The 19,577-nt window shown below is 46.3% G+C and overlaps 1 protein-coding gene across 1 annotated transcript; it reads left to right on the top strand.

Annotated features, from left to right (window-relative positions):
* The first annotated feature begins 1,845 nt into the window (after positions 1-1,845).
* TNFRSF11A (TNF receptor superfamily member 11a) lies at positions 1,846-19,055 on the top strand. Its single transcript, XM_075705030.1, has 10 exons — positions 1,846-1,974; positions 5,357-5,438; positions 5,907-6,032; positions 6,579-6,722; positions 7,868-7,961; positions 8,330-8,424; positions 9,304-9,411; positions 11,897-11,949; positions 13,600-14,443; positions 18,676-19,055. The coding sequence occupies exons 1-10, from the start codon at positions 1,846-1,848 to the stop codon at positions 19,053-19,055; spliced, it is 2,055 nt and encodes a 684-aa protein (XP_075561145.1).
* The last annotated feature ends 522 nt before the right edge of the window (positions 19,056-19,577 follow it).

Below are 19,577 nucleotides of genomic sequence, written 5' to 3'. Positions count from 1 at the left end.
AGCCGTTTCAGCCCTGACATCTATCACCTCTGTCATCTGCCATCTGATATACCTGAGGTTCCTGTCTGCCTTACCCCCGCTGCCCCGCTGCAAGAGTGGTCAGTGCGGCACTTCTCCTTCACGTAGTCTGCTGGCTAGAAATAACTCTGGTTGGTTTGAGATTGATGAATGGTCCTTCCCGTTGGTGGAACAGCACCAGTGGCTCAGGTGTTTGCTTTTTGCTGTGCGCTAAAACAGAGGGGCAAGGGGAATAGTCAGGATGGGACTTTTACCGCTATTTGCCCGCTTCCTGGCTGCAAGTTACAGTTTTCTCTTGACCTCTTTATTCGGGTTTTATCCCTCATGTTCTTTCTGGCCTCTTTAGGTATTAAGGCTCTAGCAGGGTTTCAAGGACCTATTTTTAAGAGTGAAATAATATTTAGTTTTTAGCTGTTGCCATTTCCCGGCTATAGTGTACCACGTGGTGGTAGTCCTGTGATGTGGTTTACTGGTCACTGGAAAATTGACATCACCAAAAGCATTTCATTCACAATCTAAGGTTTTAGTGATGATTACAGACCTGCAAGCGAATAACTGGAATTGCTGTGACTTGCATGCTGCTTTGATTGAATTTTTATCAACAGTGAAGATTGTCTATGAAGGAACTGTTGCATTCAGCATCCATGTGATTATGATTAAGTGTTCAACATAAGACTCCTCTTTCCCCTTATAAACTCAAAATTGTAAAAATTTCCAGAGTCCTTCACTGTGCGCATTACTATTACGTGCCTCAGTGGAGTGCCTCGGAGCACCAGCCATGGAGCTGTGTCCATCGAGAGCCAGATTCTGGTTTTATTCTTAAATAATTTTTTAGGCAAGCCTCTGAAACAGGCAATGAGCTGAAGAAATGTGGGTTTTTCTTAGCGATACTGCTGACCCAAATCAGGTAGGAAGCTGGAGGGCTGTGGGCACACAGTCGGTGTGAGAGGAGAGGGAGTGGCTCACATTTGAAGGAGAAAAAGCAGCAGACGGCTGCAGAGTCCTAGCTGGATACCAGAATGCTGTGCTTGCAGGGGCTACTTCAGGTCAGGAAATGTTGGTCAAAGCTCAGTCCTCTTGACGAAGGCAAATAAAGCCCCAAATCCACAGAAATATTATAGTTCTTCAGCAGGCAAGGCTAAGGGCCTCAAAAGCAAGTGGTTTGAATAAACTCAGGCTCCAAAGAACAAAGAACAAGAGGTGTGCAAGGCAAGACACACCATAGTTGGCTCTCCCATAGGTACTTTAGGTCTGCGGTACTAAATTGAGAGAAAAATGTGCTTTGCGCAGTGAAATGGTGACAGATGACTTGAATACTCTCCAGAAACAACTACACTGAGCAAGAAGGTGTCATCTTAAGATAGTTAGCCCTTGACATGTCCCTTTACGTTTCAGTTTTTGCAAAACTAAGATTATCGCTAATGAACAATCCCCATTGAGGCCTCAGGTTCTTGTTCAGAAGTGACATGGGAAAAAGACTGCGGAAACCCCCGAGCTTGTTCTTCCAGATTTTTTCTTTTAAAGGAAAGAGGCCCATGCAACTCTATCTTCTCTGAAAAGTCTGTCTGAATATACATCTGAGCAAGAAAGTAATTTTAGCATCCATGACACACAGCTTCTGCTGCCATCTGATTGCTCAACGGCACCAAGAATAAATATTTCCTTAAGCCTAAGGACAGGAATCTGAATGCTGCTGGTTCCTCCTTCAGAAGCACCTGTGTGTGTGTTTTTTCAAGGTCTGACTAACACAGTGGTGCTTTGTAGCTCTGAGTCACTGAAGCTCTCCGACCCTACAAGCACACTCTTGCTTAGCGTCCTTTTCAACAAATGGAGGGAAAAAAAAAAGCTGAAAAGGCTGCCTGCAGCTTGACACCAAAACACAGTCCTCCTGCAAACCTTGACATGAGCGTGCCTGTTTTCCCAAAGAACTCAATGGTGCTACTCATGTGCTTAAAGGTAAGCAGGTGTTGGCGTGCTTTACTGAACCAGATCCACCAAGCCCAGAGGTTTGTCTTTTTTCTCCTAGATTCTTCACCTGACAGGTATACTTTTTCTGAGGCAATTTTAATCAAGTGGGAAAGCTGACTGGTTTTTTTTAGGAACTGGTGCAAACTTGTGTGCTTCACACACTTTTTAAGTGACAAATTAAATTTACACAGGATACCTAGAGCTCTTTGAAGCACTCATTTGCACGTGTTGGTGGTATTTAATGAACAGCTTCACCAATAGCGAGACCATTAAAGGAATGACCAGGCTGGTTTTTGTCTTATTTAATTACCTTAAACTTAAAAAAAGTTGACACCGTTGCATTCATGGAGGCCCATTCTGTCTCTAGGTAAGAGCTCAGTGATACCAGGATCACTGTGACCCACAGGCCAGCACCGATGAGAGGAAGGATGTTCCAGGGGTTATGGGGTGAACTTGAGACTTGGGAGACTTGGTCTGGTTTCCTGTCACCTCCATAAAGCCAGCCGGCCTCCGGGTGCAAGTTCCTCATCTGCGAAATGAATTGCACTTCCCCGTCTCAGAAGGACACTGTGGTGGGAATGCGCTGGTGACGGCGATGTGTCAGGTCGCTGTGCTGCCAGCAGCACGAGTGCTTCTCAGCCCCCAAGGGAAGCTGACGTACAGTTTGACGATGAGACGCACACGGTCCCCTGGCAGAAGGTTAAGCAAGGGGTAACCTGACTTCAGTGGGGCTGTGTTAGCAGAAGGGCCCAAGTTCACTGGATCGGCTCCCACCCTAAGAAAACCCCAGGTTGCTTTTGTTTCCCTTCCTGTCCTCTCTCCCCCCAGCTTTCGTGCTCGGCAGGTCCAGCCAGTCCATGCCAGGCCAAAATCCCTCGCCTTTGTGAGGAGGCTGGGCTCACGTCGGGGTTAGCACATGGACGCCAAGAGCCTTGTCTTTGTCACTGAGCGTAAATCAAAGGAGGGAGTATTGCAGCTCTGTGAATGCATTGGCTTGTGTGAAAAGGGGAAGGACACGGTCGCAGAATAGCCTGCTTATTGACATAGAGCGTAGATTTATGCAGCTGCAGCTGTGAGTATGCTGTAACAATAGCCCTTTATACGGTAAAGTAGGGAGGTATGAAACAATTTCCAAAAGGTAGGTGAGCAATTAGCCTGCTCCCCTAGCCTCTGCACCAGGGGATTGCAGCTTCTTAGGCTGAGTTGTGATTCTCGGAAATTATTCCAGATCCTTTAGCTGAATGCTCTTTAGCAGATTTGCATATCCTTCCTTAAAAAGGATGACTTTGCCCTTGTTTGACACTTCAGTAATTTTTTAGTCTTTTCTTCTAAAGAGGAACTATCAAACTGGGGCAAACGAGGAAGAAGAGAACATTCTGTTACAAAAAGCGAGTGACTGGACCTGTCATTGGTCTCATCACTTTTGTTGCCTTTCAGATGGCTGGGAATGGGGAATCAGCTGCTCAAGACCACCTCTCTGCTGCTCGGTCATGCAGTGTTGCCTTACTCCTGGTGCTGGCCAGCTTAGTATTTTAGCAGACGCCGCCTCAAGTGCATTAGAGAAAATGAGCTCCTTCAGTTACAGGAGTGTTTTCAGCGTTTCCCCTGGGACACTGAGCAGTGTCACTGTTCAGCTGCCAGGCTGGCCTGGCTTTCCCTTTCCTAGATCGCCTCTCGCCTTGCCAGCACTGATCGTTATCCTGTGCCCCTCCTGGGAGGTGCTGCACAAAGGCAAAACACGTCTGTGTTCCAAAAAACATATAATCTAATCACGAGAAAGGTGCTGGTAATAAATGCAAAGAAAAACACAAGGAAACAATGAGACAACAGAGGATTTCTTGCAAGACTGAACTCTTAATTTGACCTGGGATTGCTGTCATGATAAAAAAAATGTCTATAAGGTGTTTATAACGTGGAAAAAGTACCTGACTTGAAGTACTTACTCTGTTCTGGACACAGCTAGCGCAGTTTTGATAAACACAAGTTCTGCACCAACCCATGGCTCAAACCCCAAGCCAAAAAGTGATTTAAAGAAAAATTTCAACATTTTTGGTTGTCTTTAAGTTACAAGACCCTTCCCAGCATTAGAAGAGGACAAGGTCCTTAGGGAAAAATACTTTCTATTTAAAGAGATTGCTATCACTGAAACTAGAAAAGGGCAAAAGAGGAGAGGTAAAGACTTGGAGGAAACAAGGGGAGAATGCTAAGTAGAGGAATGGAAACCAGTATCAGTAGGCTGTCAAATGCTATTAGATGACAAAAGCTCCCTCTAACCAGAAGCTTTATTGCAACTTTCTTCAAGTAAATGAGATTTTAACAGCTGTGTCCAGTAATGAAGGATTCCTTGCTACGAGACGGATTTTGAATCATCTTATCTATTGCAAGATCAACAACTGGTCGTAAGGTGTTGAGTTTGCCTGGAGGACTGCTGCCAGGAGACTCCCGGGCAGCCAGAGCAGGGTGAGCGAGGGGCTGGGCGCAGTGCTTGGCTGGCCAGAATGCCCAGCACAAGCCGTGCCCCGAAGGCTGGCCGAGGGAGCCGCGTGTGCTGGGCTGCGGGTAGGACGACTGCGTGTGCCGGCAGCCGAGAGCAGGGAGGGGATGCGAAGGCCCGTAGGAGCTCGAGGCAACGCTGCTACCTGCTTTGCAGGTGGCCTCTCATGTAACCGTTTCAGGTATTTTTGGGGGGGTGGTTTGTGTTGGTTTTGGTTTGGTTTTTGAGAAGCTAAAAGCTGTTGGCTTAATTGTATCACCTCTCTGGATGGCTGCCTCAGTTCCATGAGACCATCTTTGCAGGACACAGCGGGAGCCATAAAAAGCTGCAAAATTAAAGTCCAATATTTTCTGGGGCTAGCCAGGAGTATTGTGTATCCCAGTGGGAAGCTGGGAACTTCTTCTTTTTCAGAAATATAAATCATTCACCTTACTTGTTTGCTTAATGCTATACATTAAAACTGTCAGTTGCCCAGGTCTTGGTCTGAGGTCATAGCTGTGGAAGAGACTACAGAAGTATCTCTATGCCAATTTTTTTTGCTTTACAATTGTTTTAAAGTCATAGATTTCAAATAATAGAGTACTGTAAGAAAAGGTTATATAGGAGGCCAAAAGTTCAGGACAAACTGCAAGATTGTGTTGTTTATCACCTGGCTGTATTACAAGTCCCTGTGTGTACAGCATCAAGTACATATTCTTAGCGTGTCTACAAAGCACCTTTGAAGTCATAAACGTTGGGTAAGTTTTACTGCTTAGCTATCCAAAATGCTATACAGAAGAAAAGTTTTCCTCTTATCTGCCAGCACTGTGGCTAGGTAGGTGTGAAGCTCTGCAGGCATATTGGTTCTCATGTCCTCTCCCTACTTCTCTGCTCCAGTTGTCACTACAAATCACTCCACCGTGTGGAAGCGAACAACACTATGAATACTCTGGACGGTGCTGCACAAAGTGTGAGCCAGGTACGTGAGCACTGGGCTGTACCAGCTTCATAACCGAAAAGCTCATTAGAAACAGCTCTGTGGGTCAGTAAGGCAGCTTGCTCTTGCGACTCTGCTAATCTGTTGGCACACCCCGTCGCAGGTGTATGATTTCAGGTTTACGAGTGCCTTCTAGCACAGGAGTGGTCCTGCTGACCTCAGCAAAAGCCATAGCAGCTATTTTGTTGGGATAGCACTTAGCGACTGCGGGAGACAGAAAGCAGCTTGATTCTCATGTGTGTAGATAGGACTGCTCCCAGGCCATGAGCTTTACGGGTGTTTCAGTGCCACACTAAATGGGGGCCAGACTGAGGAACTGAAAAGGTGACAGGAAGAATGATTGTCCACAGCAGTACAGCAGTGTTAGCCCAAGCTGGTTTTTTCCCTAAGCTCCTTAGCCAGCTAGTGTGCAACTTGCAAATGACCTCCTTGTCCTTCTCTCATTCACAGGAAAGTATATGTCTGCTAGATGCACTGGTACTTCTGATAGCGTGTGCCAGCCGTGTGGCCCAAACGAGTATATGGATGTCTGGAATGAAGAAGATAAATGCTTACTACATAAAATATGTGATCAAGGTGAGCTGTTCATACTGAAGACCCTTCAAATCCGAATTAGTGAAGCACAAATGTGGGAAAGTGGATCTAGGGAAGTTGCTTTGTTCAGGTACTTGACACTGGAGGCTGGGCTTGCAGAAGAGCCTGGCAGAGAGGGAGGTCCCCAGACAGCAGAGATTCTGTGCTGTGCTGAGCACCGCGACCATAGCCTCCGTGCTGCTCATAATGATTATCTTCACTGGGGCCATTCACTCCTGTGAGTTGGATCTTAAAGGTTGTCCTTTTGCCCAGCGTATTGTGCATTCACTTCCCCTAACACGTTTGTTTCACCCTTGCAAAAGCTCTGTTTATTTTCTACAGCAGCTACAAGGAAAAGTATTGCTCAGGAGCGCAATCAGTGAGGAGCCCTGTGCTGATCAAGGGTCTCCTTGACCTTGAAAGATAACATTTCCTCTAACATGAATGGTTTTGCATCTAGCATTCAAGCAAAACAAATAGGTAGAACAGTTCATAAACTTGAGGCTTATTATCAGAGAGATTTTTACTCCTATCTGCTTTCTCTTTTAGGGAAAGCTTTGAGAGAAGTGAACCCAGGGAACAGCACGTTCCAGCGGCAGTGTGCTTGTACGGTGGGCTACCACTGGAATGAAGACTGCGACTGCTGTCAGCGAAATACCATATGTGCTCCAGGATTCGGAGTCAAGGATCCTGGTAAGATACAGAAAAGGGATCTACGAAGTGAAACGTCCAGCTCGGGCCTACCAGATGAGGCCAACATCGTGTGGGTTGTGACATTAGAGAGGATACTTTAGACTCTCAGATCACTGTCAACAGAAGATGCATGTCTGAGTTATCATTACTACTGCATATAACCCTCCTGGACTATTTGCATTTTGAAGGCTTCTGCGTCTGTAGCATAAATAGTATCTTGGATCAAGTGACTTTTACAAGATATCATGTAGACGTGGCAATAGTTGCAAGGTGTTCAGTTCATTTCTAATATTTGCTGAGGTGTCTGAATGCGTCACTGGAGCATGCATTGCTCCAGTATTCAGAGAAGTGGTCCACTGGGGGTTGTTGCTGAGGTCGGATTTGAAATCAGTTTTTGTCCAATGACTTTGCTTTCCATTTTATAATGTTATAAGCAAGTTAAAAGTGATTAACACCTTTCAGGTAGTGCAAGTACTCTTTGGTTTAGGTGACTTGTAGTGCAAAGCTTTATTACACTAAACCGTTTATTAAGACTAAACATTTAGTTTAGTCCTAAGTCTGATCGAAAACAAAATGCAGGTGTTTTGTGGGTGGAAAATAGAGACAGTCAAGTTGAAAGTTGTAGTGAACACTGGGAACAGCTGCGCCAAGCATGAGGAACCCCAAAAAAGCAGCACATAATAGAGAATGGAGGATGAAATGCTGCATGGGCCTGGAGCGCAGTGGTGCTGTTTTTTCTCCAGTCTAGCAAATCCTGATACAGCATTTTGTTTACTGTGGCTTCATAGAAGTGACAATACCAGTTAGCGTTGCTGTCTGTGGCATAGCATCGATACGAAGAAGTTAATGGAAGGGGAAGGGTGTAATAGCTGTGTTATTTTACAATAACCGCAAATGGCTCCTGGTCATATCTCATTCTGATCATGTAGATAAGTGCTCAGGTGAGCCTAGCGTACTTTTTTCTGCTTACATGTGACTGTCATTGTTGCTCTAACGTAATCTAAGATCCTTCTTTCTTCAGGGAACCTTTCGGGGGTGGGGAGGGGAGTGGAGCGGGAGTATGGGGAGCGTAGTCACCTTCCCCTTACCTGAAAGGAACTCAGGGAAACTCAGCTATGAAGTTTTTCTTCCTTTACTACACACAGTGCAACAGGACAAGGACACAACATGTACACCATGTGCCAGAGGCTACTTCTCAAAGGTTGCTTCATCCACTGACAAGTGTAAATCCTGGACCAAGTAAGTCCCTGTATCTTGCAAGAAGACTATACTAGCCACAAGGCAGGGAGAAGCTTGGGCAAACGCATTTTTCAGTGGGGTGTTTCAGGCTGTCTGCAGAGTGCACAGAGCATCTCTGTTGGCTGTGCAGCGATAAAGGCATTCTCATGATGGAGCCTGAATTCTCTTTGGCGGGGACCAAGAGAGAGTGGTAACAACAGAACCGCTGAGTTAACACAGCTGAAAATAAAGAAGGTATCTGAGCTTCTTAAGGGTGGAGAAATGCAGGATAAATGTACATTACAACAGAAAGTACTACTCTGCATAAGTGTAGGAGCCATGACAAGCTCCCTCTTTGAGAACCTGGCCTCTTTGTCTTTCTTTTTCAGCTGTACAGCTCTAGGAATGGCTGAAATGGTGCCTGGGACTGACAAGTCAGATGCAGTTTGCGCAGAACGGAAGATGCCTGAGCCATCGGAAGACGGTATGTGTCCTCGTACAGATTATCTGTTAGAAAGTACCAGGGAGGAGGAGGGATGTGTTTACTAGGGTTTTTGGCTGGCTTGACTCCATTCCCATTGTGGGTGACTCTAGGGGGAGCAGCTGTAGACCAAGACGGCGCTCTTGGAAAACCCCACCTTTAAAGATTACCTTAAGCCTGGCAGCTCTAGGGCCCGTGTCCGCTACTAAGCAGAGCTTTACATCTCCCACTGAGACTGCATGGCAAGCAGCGTTGCTGTTATACCCATGATCTCCATCACATTTACAGCTCTTTCATTTTGTCAGCCTGCTGATTTCCATACACGCATTATCTGTATAAAGGCTAGCAGCTTCTCTCCATGCTTCTTTTATAGCAATGGATACAATCTCAGCTGAATGTAGCTCTCCCTTCTTGCCCACTGCCCATTTCCCTCTCCAGTGTGGATATGGTACCAGGGAGGCTGCTTGCCTGGCACGCAGTGATCCTTCATAACCTGAGATAAAGGACAAATTTTGCCAGCTGAAGTCTATAGCCTCCATGAGAGGTATGTCCGCCATCCCCTGAGGCAGAGCAAGCACAGCCCATGGGCTGCTGGCAGCTTGCAAGGGGACCTTCAGAGGACCATGGCTGGATTGCACCTCTCTGAGACACCAAGACTCCATTTTCTACAGAGATGGCTCAGTACCTGGTACCTTCAGTAAGGCTGCCTGACACAGAACTGCATGAGTGCTAGAGATGTTGTCCTTATTACAGAAACTGAAAATCAAATAGGAAGTTAAAAAAACCCCTCTCCTGTGGAAAAGGAGGTAAATTGAGCAAGGATTGTCATACTGCTGAGTACAAGCTGCATGTTGATTGCACTATCTTTTTTACATCCTGCAGGAGCAAACAGGTTCTTATACATGTTGATTGTCATCTTGTTTTTTGTGGCACTAATTGGCATTGTCATCTTCATCATATACTACAAGAATAAGGGAAAAAAGCTGACAGGTACGTGATAGTTAATGATATTCATGAATGTGACAACTGCATGGTGCTCTGTGCACTCTGATTTCATGGGTACCTGCCCATGAGGTTAAGAAACTCAGGAGTGGAGGTTCTGCACTATCCCTGTATCTGTCCATATGGATATGCTTTAACTAGCGCAAAGCCAGGCTTCGAATTCCTTTCCTCTAGGCAGGGAGCGTATTACGCTGTCCTGGTTTCGGCTGAGATTTTCTTCCTAGTAATTTTCTTCCTAGTAGCTGGCATAGGCCTGTGTTTTGGATTTAGTATGAGAATAATACTGATAACACACTGATGTTTTAGTTGTTGCTAAGTACTGCTTATGCTAGTCAAGGACTTCTCAGCTTCCCATGCTCTGCCAGGTGCACAAGAAGCTGGGAGGGGGCACAGCCAGAATAGTTGATCCAAACTGACCAAAGGGCTGTTCCATACCATATGACGTCATGTTCAGTATATAAACTGGGGGGGGGGTTGGCCGGGGAGCAGCAATCGCTGCTCGGGAATTGTCTGGGTATCGGTCAGTGGGTGGTGAGCAATCGCATTGTGCATCACTTGCTTTGTATATTATTATTGTTATTATCATTATTATTATTATTATCATTACTATTTAACTTTATTTCAATTGTTAAACTGTTCTTATCTCAACCCAGGAGTGTTTCTCACTCTTACTCCTCCGATTCTCTCCCCCATCCCATGGGGGTAGGGGGAGCGAGGGAGCGGCTGCGTGGTGCTTAGTTGCTGGCTGGGGCTAAACCACAACATACGCTTATGCATAATGCATATCGCTTGGTATCCTCCTGCAGCCCTGACCGTGGGGTGACCATCCTCGGGGCAGACGCAGACGCTGCGTGGATGGAGGAGGGCTGGTGCTGGGGGCTGTTATAGCAGCACGGCTGCTCTGCGCCACGTGGCACAGCAGACCCCTTGGCCGAAGGGAAGCAGGGGAAGACTTACGGGGCTTTCACCGCCTCCTGTCTCCTTCCCCTCACTCTCCCTCCTCCCCTGAAACCTGCATCTGGACCAGTTAAAGTACGGATTTCAAGACAAAGGCCTGATGTGTATTTGAAAACGTGAGGGAGGCAATGTTTTTAGCTGAAGGCCAAAGTTCTGATGAAGAAATACTAGAAAGAAATAGAATAAACAGTAAAAGTAGAAAAATAGAAAAATTCTAGCAGAGGCGTAGTGGATAACAGCGGGGCACTGAATATATTATGAATACAATGGAAATACCTTCAGCAGTTACTCAACTCTGTGTTAAGCCCTGGATCTCCTCAGTTAGGAGTTAGGGTATACCCATATTGTTCTGTTCATTTTTATTGCCCCCCCCGCTACACATGGAAAGCTTTTCCTAGTGTAGTTTTTCCATCATCTCCTTTCCCAAACCCTAGCAATTTATGAAATGTTTTGGGAGCAGTGGAAGGGAAGACAGCAACCCGCTCTTGTAAAGTATATTTCAGCCTGTGTTTTAGAAACAGGCTGCCTCTGCCACACTAAACATGGGTTGTGCTAAATCTGGAATTCCTGGGATGGGCTGGAGGAAATGGTGACTCTCCTTGCAAACCAAATACTTACAATGCAAAGCAGGTTAGGGGGGAATGCTCTTTATTTGATATTTCTATTGCCCTGCTGCTCTGCAGTGACAGCCTTTCATTGCCTTTGCGTGGTAAATCCTGCTAACCCGAGCCCTTGAGACTTGCAGGCTCAGTAAGAAGCTCTGCCTGCTCGGGGACTGATGGTAAATGTGCAGACTTAACATCAGAGGAACAGAGTCATTGCTGGGAACCAGCAGTGGCTTACATAGCTGATCTATCTTCAGACATACAAAACCAGCACAAGCTTCAAATGTACATGAGACCCAAGTCCTGCAAAATCTCCTGAAAGTATAAACAGAAAACAAGAATTGCTAATTCTGTTAAGTGGCAGTCTTTACCATAAAGCATTGTTGGACTTAAAGCTTTTACTTGGGAGGTAACTCCGATTGAGTGAATTTCCCCATTAAGTACACCCTGATGAAATGGAATACGCTGTGTTTGAGCCTGCCATCCCGTGGTTTCAGTGGCTTACCCTCTTCTCTCCAGGCTCCTCACTCCTGTCTGAGAATGGTCTTTGGGCCATCCATGTGACTTCTCTTGAAATAGACCGTATGGCTGCAAGCGGGTCGGTATCAGGCCAGTCAGCTTGGTGTGACATATGACCAGGAAAGAAACCCCATTTGATGTGGAACACAGTTTAACCGTGGTCTATTTTAGGAGCTTGGAAACATTTGTTCCACAGAAATATATCCCTGTTCCAGTTACAACGAATCCTCAGCTAGACCAATGCTGGTACACTTGAACAGTCAGTATAAACAGTCTTGCTGGTTTTCCTTTAATATGATATTGTGGATTATGAATGACTGTGGGTCTTTAGGTCTGTAGTTAACTTCAGTGCCGGCTATATGTTACAGCTACTCTCTTTGTGTTCCCTACAGCAGATCTACAGAATTGGGCTAACGAAGTGTGCAGCCAAATAAAAGGAACAAAGGTAAACTCAAAGATGCTAACATTTTCTCTCCGATTTATGTTTTCCTCATGGCATTCCTGACACCCCTCCTGAAGCAGGCTCCACGTTAATGTTTGGCTAAAAAGCAAGTTTTGACTTCCTCAAAAAATGCTTGCAGCTTTGGCTTTTTCAGTCTGGTTTTCTGTAAATGTGAGGCGTATGAAATCACCGTTCTCAAATAGCTTCTGAACCTGCTCTCTGGTTTCAGCCAGTTTTAACAGTGGTAAAAGTCTCTGTGATGATTAAATATTTATGAGGAGAAAGTTAAACACGAGCCCACTGGTTGCTGAACACCTGAGACTGCCTAGGAGAGAGCTTTTCTAAATCCTAAGAGCAGGAACAGCTTAGTTGCGTTTGCACCTTCTTACATACCAGAGTCCTCACAGGGGAGAAACCTGGATTTGGGGCAATGCCAAGAATGCCAGACATGCAAGGCATTAAGCACAGAGCCATCAGATGAAGAAACTGGCAGTGAGACCCCTTACTTCTGGTGCTTGCAGAAATCCCTCTTGTCCGTTCGGCTGTGAAAAAAGTAAGGCCTTCCAAGGGGTTTTGCTCCGGAACAGAGCATACTTGAAACACTTAGATGGGGGCACAGGTTCAAGTTCATGTGCACTGCCTGCTTCATACCATGGACGTGGACTGAGATCCTAGGTGCACGCTCTCCCCCACCACCCCATCTAGGAGTTCTGTCTAGCTTAGCTATTGAAAGTCTCAAATTCCATTGCAACAATGACAAAAAAAAACCCCAAAAACCAAACCCACCTTTTTGAGCAGGCAGTTCCTCTTTTGTCTCATAAGTGTTCATGCAAGCTCCTGCATTGGCAGCTGCTCAGATCCTCCAGGACAGAGGAGGGAATCAACAGCAATTAGTGGCTGGGAGCTTTTACACTCTCTCCTCCATCCTGGAAGATCTGAACAGATGCCAGAAATGAAAGGTAGTGGTTCCCAAATACCCATCATTACAGCATGACTTGCATGAACTGAAGGGAAACCTTGAAGTATTTCCCAACCCTTTTTTGTGGAGCTGCAACCAAAAATATAGCTATACTTTGATCGTGGGCCTTTGCATTTGTTGTCCTAACATTTTCCAGGTTAAAGCAACCTTGCCCATGTGACTTCATTTGTTTCTAGCCTGTCTTGGGCCCTCTGAATCAACCCCGTTTCTTTCTTTGATCATTACTGATAATAAAGATTCTGCTCCCAGTGAGGCCTTCACAGATCAACAGCCCTTCAGACACATAGATGATATGGGGTGTTTCCAAACCTTATAGCAGTTAGGTAGGTCTTATTGATGGTCCATAAGGAAGAGGAGAATCCAGTGACTCTTCTAGATTTATTAACTCTCAAGTGCCCTCTTAAGAACTAGGAATAGTCCTCTCCCAAAATTAAATGTTATTGCCCCCCAGGCCACCAGATTTTTTTTCTGAACACCCACTGAGCGCAGCATCACTGGTCACAGTTTCACAGCAGAACAGAATTACACTTCAACACTCAAATATAGCGGTGCTGTTCAACCTCAGCAGCTCCACACTGAGGAAGAACTGAGATCTGCCTGTTCCTTCTTTGTCTAGAAAATAACCTTCTGCTGATCTAGTTATTAAACACGTTTTTCTTTTGGCTTTCTTTCAGGAGCCCCCAAGGGATGCATTTGTTACCATGAATACCACGAACGCCGCTGTCCCCCAGACCTCTGAAGGCGTGTGTCTCCTGGGCCCTGGTGGCTCTCCCGCCCCTGGAAACTTGTGCTGCAGCAGTGGTCACGCTCCTTGCAGGAACGGGAGCCCTGGCATGGTGCCGTGCGAGGTGGGAGGGAGCCTCCAAGAGTTTTCTGTGGTAACTGAGACTGATGATGACCATTTCCCACCAGTTCCTACAGAAGATGAATACATGGATAAGGATCTCAATACCACTGATTATTTATCTTTACTGAGTCGGACTGCCAGTAAAACCATGTCATCATTTTCAGAACCAATGGAGGCTGGGGAGAACGACAGCTTAAATCAGTACTTTTCAGGGATTGGGAGCACAGAGGACATATCAGTCTCTCAAGGCTCTCACCCTTCCTCCAATATGGATGGGGCACACGCTGCCACAGACAAACTTCTTCAGAAATCTTGCCAACGTGCCCACAGTTGCCTGAAGGAAACAGGCAGCAAAGACACAGATCGTTTTGCAACAAACTGTGACTCGGAGAAGATCTGTGTGAGGTGTGGCGCTTTGTACAGGGAATGCCACAGAAAGTGGAGCAAACCCTGTTGTGCTGCGGCTGACAATGCCTCCACCTCCCCAGAAACTGGATGCTATGCACAGTGCACCTGTGGCTTGAATTCTTTCTCTGCTGGTCAGAGCAGTCTAGCCAGTGATCATGGTATGGAAGATGCATCTTCAGATAGTACCAACATGAAGTACCAGAACACAAACAGAAGCGCTTCAGGAACAAACAGCAGCACTTCAGACCTCCCTCCAGCATCTGGTAAGCCCATTAGGCTTGACCTGTATGTACACAGTCGTATAGGATTATTCTCTGTGCTAGCTCAGTATTATTCAGAGGGTCTGATTTAGGAGGAGGAGAGAAGAATAAAATGATGCCTTTTCACTTAATTGCCCTGAAAGTAATCTGAAAGACAAAAATGAAATAGCAAGGCCGTTTGGTTTGTAGTGAATTGTGCAAGTAGGATGAGCACTGTGAGGGACCATTGTCCTGCCCTGATCTAACCAGCAACGCGGAACCCATCTGCTGGCTGTCGCTGCAAAGGCCAGTTACTGAAGGATTTTGGTGATAGCAGGTGTGTGTATTGGAGAAAACTTAGAAGGAGGAGAGCATGGGGACCTAGAGGCTGAGTCAAGAAAGGATGCATAAGGCTCAGACAGATGATATTCCATTCAGCAATCTGCAGGCACATTTTTGCCATTAGGTTTAAGTCCCGTTACATTTATATGGCAGTCAGTGAAACTCCAGCTGGAGCTGTAACCTGGTGGCCATGACTGGGTCTAAGAGATCATGTTCAATTTTTTGCTTTTAGCTCTTTTTCTTTGTTTTAATTTGCTAGGATATAAACATTCACCTAAAAATAATTTCATACAGACATTGTTTCTCCATACACAAGTGCTCTGTCCCTAAAACAACTCTGAAACACTGTCACCAATTTACTAATTGACTACCAATTTACTAATTGAGTAAATGTATCAAAATTGTCAAATGAAAGCAGGGAAAAAAAAATCACTGAAGCAAAACTAGCAGAAGGGAAGTTATGAGTCTTTTCTGGATGAAACCTTCCTCCCTCAGACTTTTTTTCAGTATAAAAGTCTGCAATCTGCCTGTCATGTGTTATTACTCATTTTAGATTATAATCTTTTAAAGTCAGATGCTCTTATTTTTACTTATGTCGATGCACTGCCAAGCGTAATGAGACCTTAGTTTTGACTGGGACATCTAAGTATTCCTGTAATACATACGGCAGTCGTAAGCAGTTGCCCTTCTTTAAAACCATGTTGTGCCTTAAAGTTTCTTACGGAGACATTCTTGTCAGTGTGCCAAAGCCCAAAAGCAACACTTTTGAAGGCCCTTCCCCTTCCCCTCTCAACATGCATGTCGTGTGGGAGTCTGAAAGTGTGTAGCATTCATCTTTCTAAGAGCAGATACTCATTCTGCTGCTTCAGTTTCCTGAAATCCTGACACAGTTTCACTGCCTGGTCTGTACAAAATTCAGCAGTAGTAAAGAGAACACAGATTATCTTTTTTTGTTGTTGTTGGAAGGTGACTCTGAGGTACAACTGAAAGTTGTATTTGGCACTGCAGAAGTACTGCTTTTCTTTCTAAATCTGACGCAAAGAGGAAGAGAAAATATTAAGGAACAATAGGGCAAACAGAAGAGCTTGGATTTACGTGATGGGCTAGAAAGTGCCATCTTAGATTTGCAGCACAATTCTTTAGATGGGATTTTAATTGCATCTGTGCCTTCCAGTATGTACATGCTATAGTGCCATCTGGTGAAACCTGAGCACAGATACAGCATTCCTAATTTGCCATTTTTTAGGCAGGGCTGCCAGCAGGTACTGACTGAGCTGTGGGCAGTATGAGAGTGTAGGTTAGTTAATCTGTAGGTAACATAGCCTGTTGGCAGAGTTTTTTTTTCTGTCCGCAGAATGGCCGTGCTCCGCTGGTGACACCTGGTTGCATGAGGAGTGAGACAGGGCTTAGCCATAGCTTCCACACTGAAGCACCCCAGCTGCGCTGGGGCTGCGCGTGGAGCAGCAACACGTCGGTCATTTTGCTGGGCCTTGTGAAACGCCCATGTGGAATAAATGTGCACGCAAAATAACTTTCTGTAAAGCTTCTCAAAGCAACTGAAGCCACCTGGCTTTGCACATAGTCATGCTAAGACAGAATGGTACAAAAGAGGGTGGATATAAAAATGAGGAGAAAAAGGCTATGGGTAATTCCATGACGTTTTAGGTTTAGTTCCCTAACACTCAGAATGACAACAGAAATTGCAAACTCTGTCCCTCCTGTGAAAAAACCCTAGCGTAGACCAAAGTAGACCTCTGGGCAGGTGGCACTTACAGGGGTCACCACCAGAGATGGAGGTAAGCCTTCAAGCGCTCTTTCAAACCCCCCAAGCCTGGAGGCAGTCAGAACATGAAGCATCGGTTCATGACCACCTCAAGTCATGTGTAAGGGGCACAAGCATAAAGCATGAGTGCAGGAAGACTCAGGTGACGCACAATTAGGAATGGTTTTGCAGAGCCTTTCACTTCCAGATCCCAAACCAGCCCACTTTGGCAGAAACAAAACAGTTCTTACCACCTAGAGGCCATTAGATAGCTCAGAGAAAATTAATTGCCTGTGTTGTTCCAGTTCTTAGTGAATAATTACCACAAAAATTAATCTGTCATGGTAATTAATATATCATCAGGTAGTCTGAAGAGATCAAAAGGCTGAAACATTGCAGAGAACGATGCCTTCACTTATCCTCTGAGGGTGTCCCTTATACTTTCCAGGTTGGAAGCACATCTCTTGTGTCTTTTGTGTCCATTTTCTGTGCTTTTGGGCCTCAAATAACCTTTTGTTTCAGCGCAATGTCTTCAGAAAGCAGTGAAGAGTTGCCAGCCACATTCAACTAAACATTATAAATGTGTTTATCTGCCTTTTTTTTTTTTCTCTCTCCACTGTCACATATATTTCTAAATTCTTGATCTTGTACTGAGCACTGGTAAACTTTTCCACAGTAGCTTTTGTGAGTGACAGGCAATCTGTGTAAAGGCAAACAGTGATTTTTGTACTCCCATTATGCCTAACAGTTGTGTTGATTGCAAACCACCAAACTGAATCGAACACAGGGGAAACAACCGGCAGGGAAAAAACTCCCGCAGAGAAAACTCGTATTGACACCTCATGTTAATCAACAACACTTGGAAAGAAAGCAAAGAGCTAGCAATGCAGTGGTTTAGCTAAAATAAATAGGATTGCTTGAGGGGGACTTTAGAGAGACGCTGAAGTGCTACCCAGACTCGGTTATGAGCAGGCACAGGTCCTAACTCAGCACAGCTGGAGCCCAGTGTCCATTGCTGATGTGCAAACATCACCCGTGGCTGCTAGAAAAACAGCATTTCTCTGGGCTGGGCCATGCTTAGCTGCCATGAAAATAGGAACATCTCAAGTGTTGAGGAACGTAATGAGGAAAAGCACAAAATGTCTAAAAGGTGTCAGATCAGTCTGCAAGTGATGATTAAGTGAAGCACAGCAGGAAAAACATTTCTTGGGAAAAGTGTTTATAGGCTAGGAAGATTTTTTTTTTATACTTGGTTGCTTCAGTTTGTTTAATTTTTGAACTTCAGTAAGTTTGTTAGTTTGTTGTTGAAAGCTTGCTCTCACTTATTGTCCTTCTGCTCTGAGGGAACTTTATTAATTCCCAGAGTGTGGTCCTGCTGTCACTTGAGTCAGTGACACAGTCCTTGAATGGCAGAAAGATTGAATTTATACTGAAAAATCTCTAACTGCAGGCAGACTGACTGAAACTGTGACTCCGTTAGGTTGCTATAATATAGACTCTGTTTCTTCACTGGAGTCAGCGTATATCCAGGTAAATCCATGAGGGCACTAGGTGAGTACCGGAGTGTACCTACATGGAGGATCAGGACAATATAAGATAATCGTATAAGCTCCGTGTCATTTGGACACTGTGTGACTGTATGGTCTGACGCTAAGTCTTTCCGTATTTACAGTAAGCCTGCTACCTCGCCCACCCAGTAGGATTGATTGTTTACCAAAAGGGAAGAAAAACCCCAGTGTGATGCCTGGGACTCTAAAAAAAAAAATGTCATAATCAGAAATAATGACCATTTCCTCACAAACCATGGGCAGAGGCAGTTTGGACACAGCTTGTGCATCAGGCAGCACAGGGAGCATGAGATGGTCGTGCTCTCTCTTGCTTCCCTGAGCACGATTGAGAGAGAAAATGCTTCCAAGCCTTCCAGACAGGCTTCCTGTGGATGACGGGCTTCGTCCTGAGGAGGGAAAAACGGAAATAATGAAAAGGTCCAGTGGAAGGCATTGATTATAAGAGCATCCTCGTGTCATGGGGAAAAAAATAATGGAACAAGAGCCAAGCCACCAGCAGATTAAGTTCACTGCACTAAGCGTCCGTCTCGTGAGGGGAAAATATTAATCACGCGTGTTGTCTTTTCTCCCCCCTCCTTCCCCAGGAAATGTGACTGGAAACAGTAACTCCACCTTTATCTCAAGTGGACAAGTAATGAATTTCAAGGGCGACATCATTGTTGTCTACCTTAGCCAAAACTCCCAGGAGGGGGCAACGGCCTCGGGGCCGAGCGAGGAGAACGTGGGCAGCCCGGTGCAGGAGGAAAACCTCAGCCGCTGCGAGACTTTCGCCGGCAACGCCCAGCACTACAAGGAGAAGTGTGCCGAGCTGCAGGGCGCCTGCCCGGCGGCGGGGAGCGGGGGGCCGCGGCGGACCACCGGGCCCCTGGCCCAGGAGCGGGGCCCGTCCTGCCGCGGCCAGGCCTCGCAGCCCGTGCAGGAGGAGGGGAGGCTGGGACACTTCTCGGAGAAGGTGTTGAACTGAGGCGAGCCGGTGTCCTTGCTGCGGGCCGGGGCGCCGACGGGCAGCCCGCGAGAGGGTGAGAGGCTGCCGCGGGGCTGCTGAAATCCCGGGCGTCGCGACAGATTCGGAGACTGTTGCTGCCGCTGGTGCATCCTGGGAAATGTTACACCTGGAAAGGACCCTTGCGGCACACGTGCGGGTGGTGGCGGTGCTCTCGCTGGGCAGGTTACCGGTGGGGACCGGTGGACGCGTGAAGCCGGGCGTGCTGCCCCCATTGCAGAAGCGGTGGCAGGGCTCTCTCCTCTCCCTCGCGGGGCGGCGGGCTCCCCGCCTGCCCCCCGCCCGCTCCACGGCACCTCTCCCCGGCAAGCGGCAAAGGAGAGTTGAGGAGATCCTTCGGGATGGGGACTTTGTGAGGAGGAGAGCGGCGTTGCTGGCCGGGCGCGCGGGGCGCACCCGGAGAAGGGACGGCGTGGCGGAGGACCGCACTGAAAGGGGCCCCTGAGCTCCACCTTGGGGTTTTCTTTTTGCAACTAAGCTGCA

Source organism: Pelecanus crispus, chromosome 2, assembly GCF_030463565.1.
Source record: "Pelecanus crispus isolate bPelCri1 chromosome 2, bPelCri1.pri, whole genome shotgun sequence".
Classification (NCBI taxonomy): Eukaryota; Metazoa; Chordata; class Aves; order Pelecaniformes; family Pelecanidae; genus Pelecanus; species Pelecanus crispus.
The sequence above is the reverse complement of the archived record's forward strand: the minus strand, read 5'-3'. Positions and strand labels throughout refer to the sequence as shown.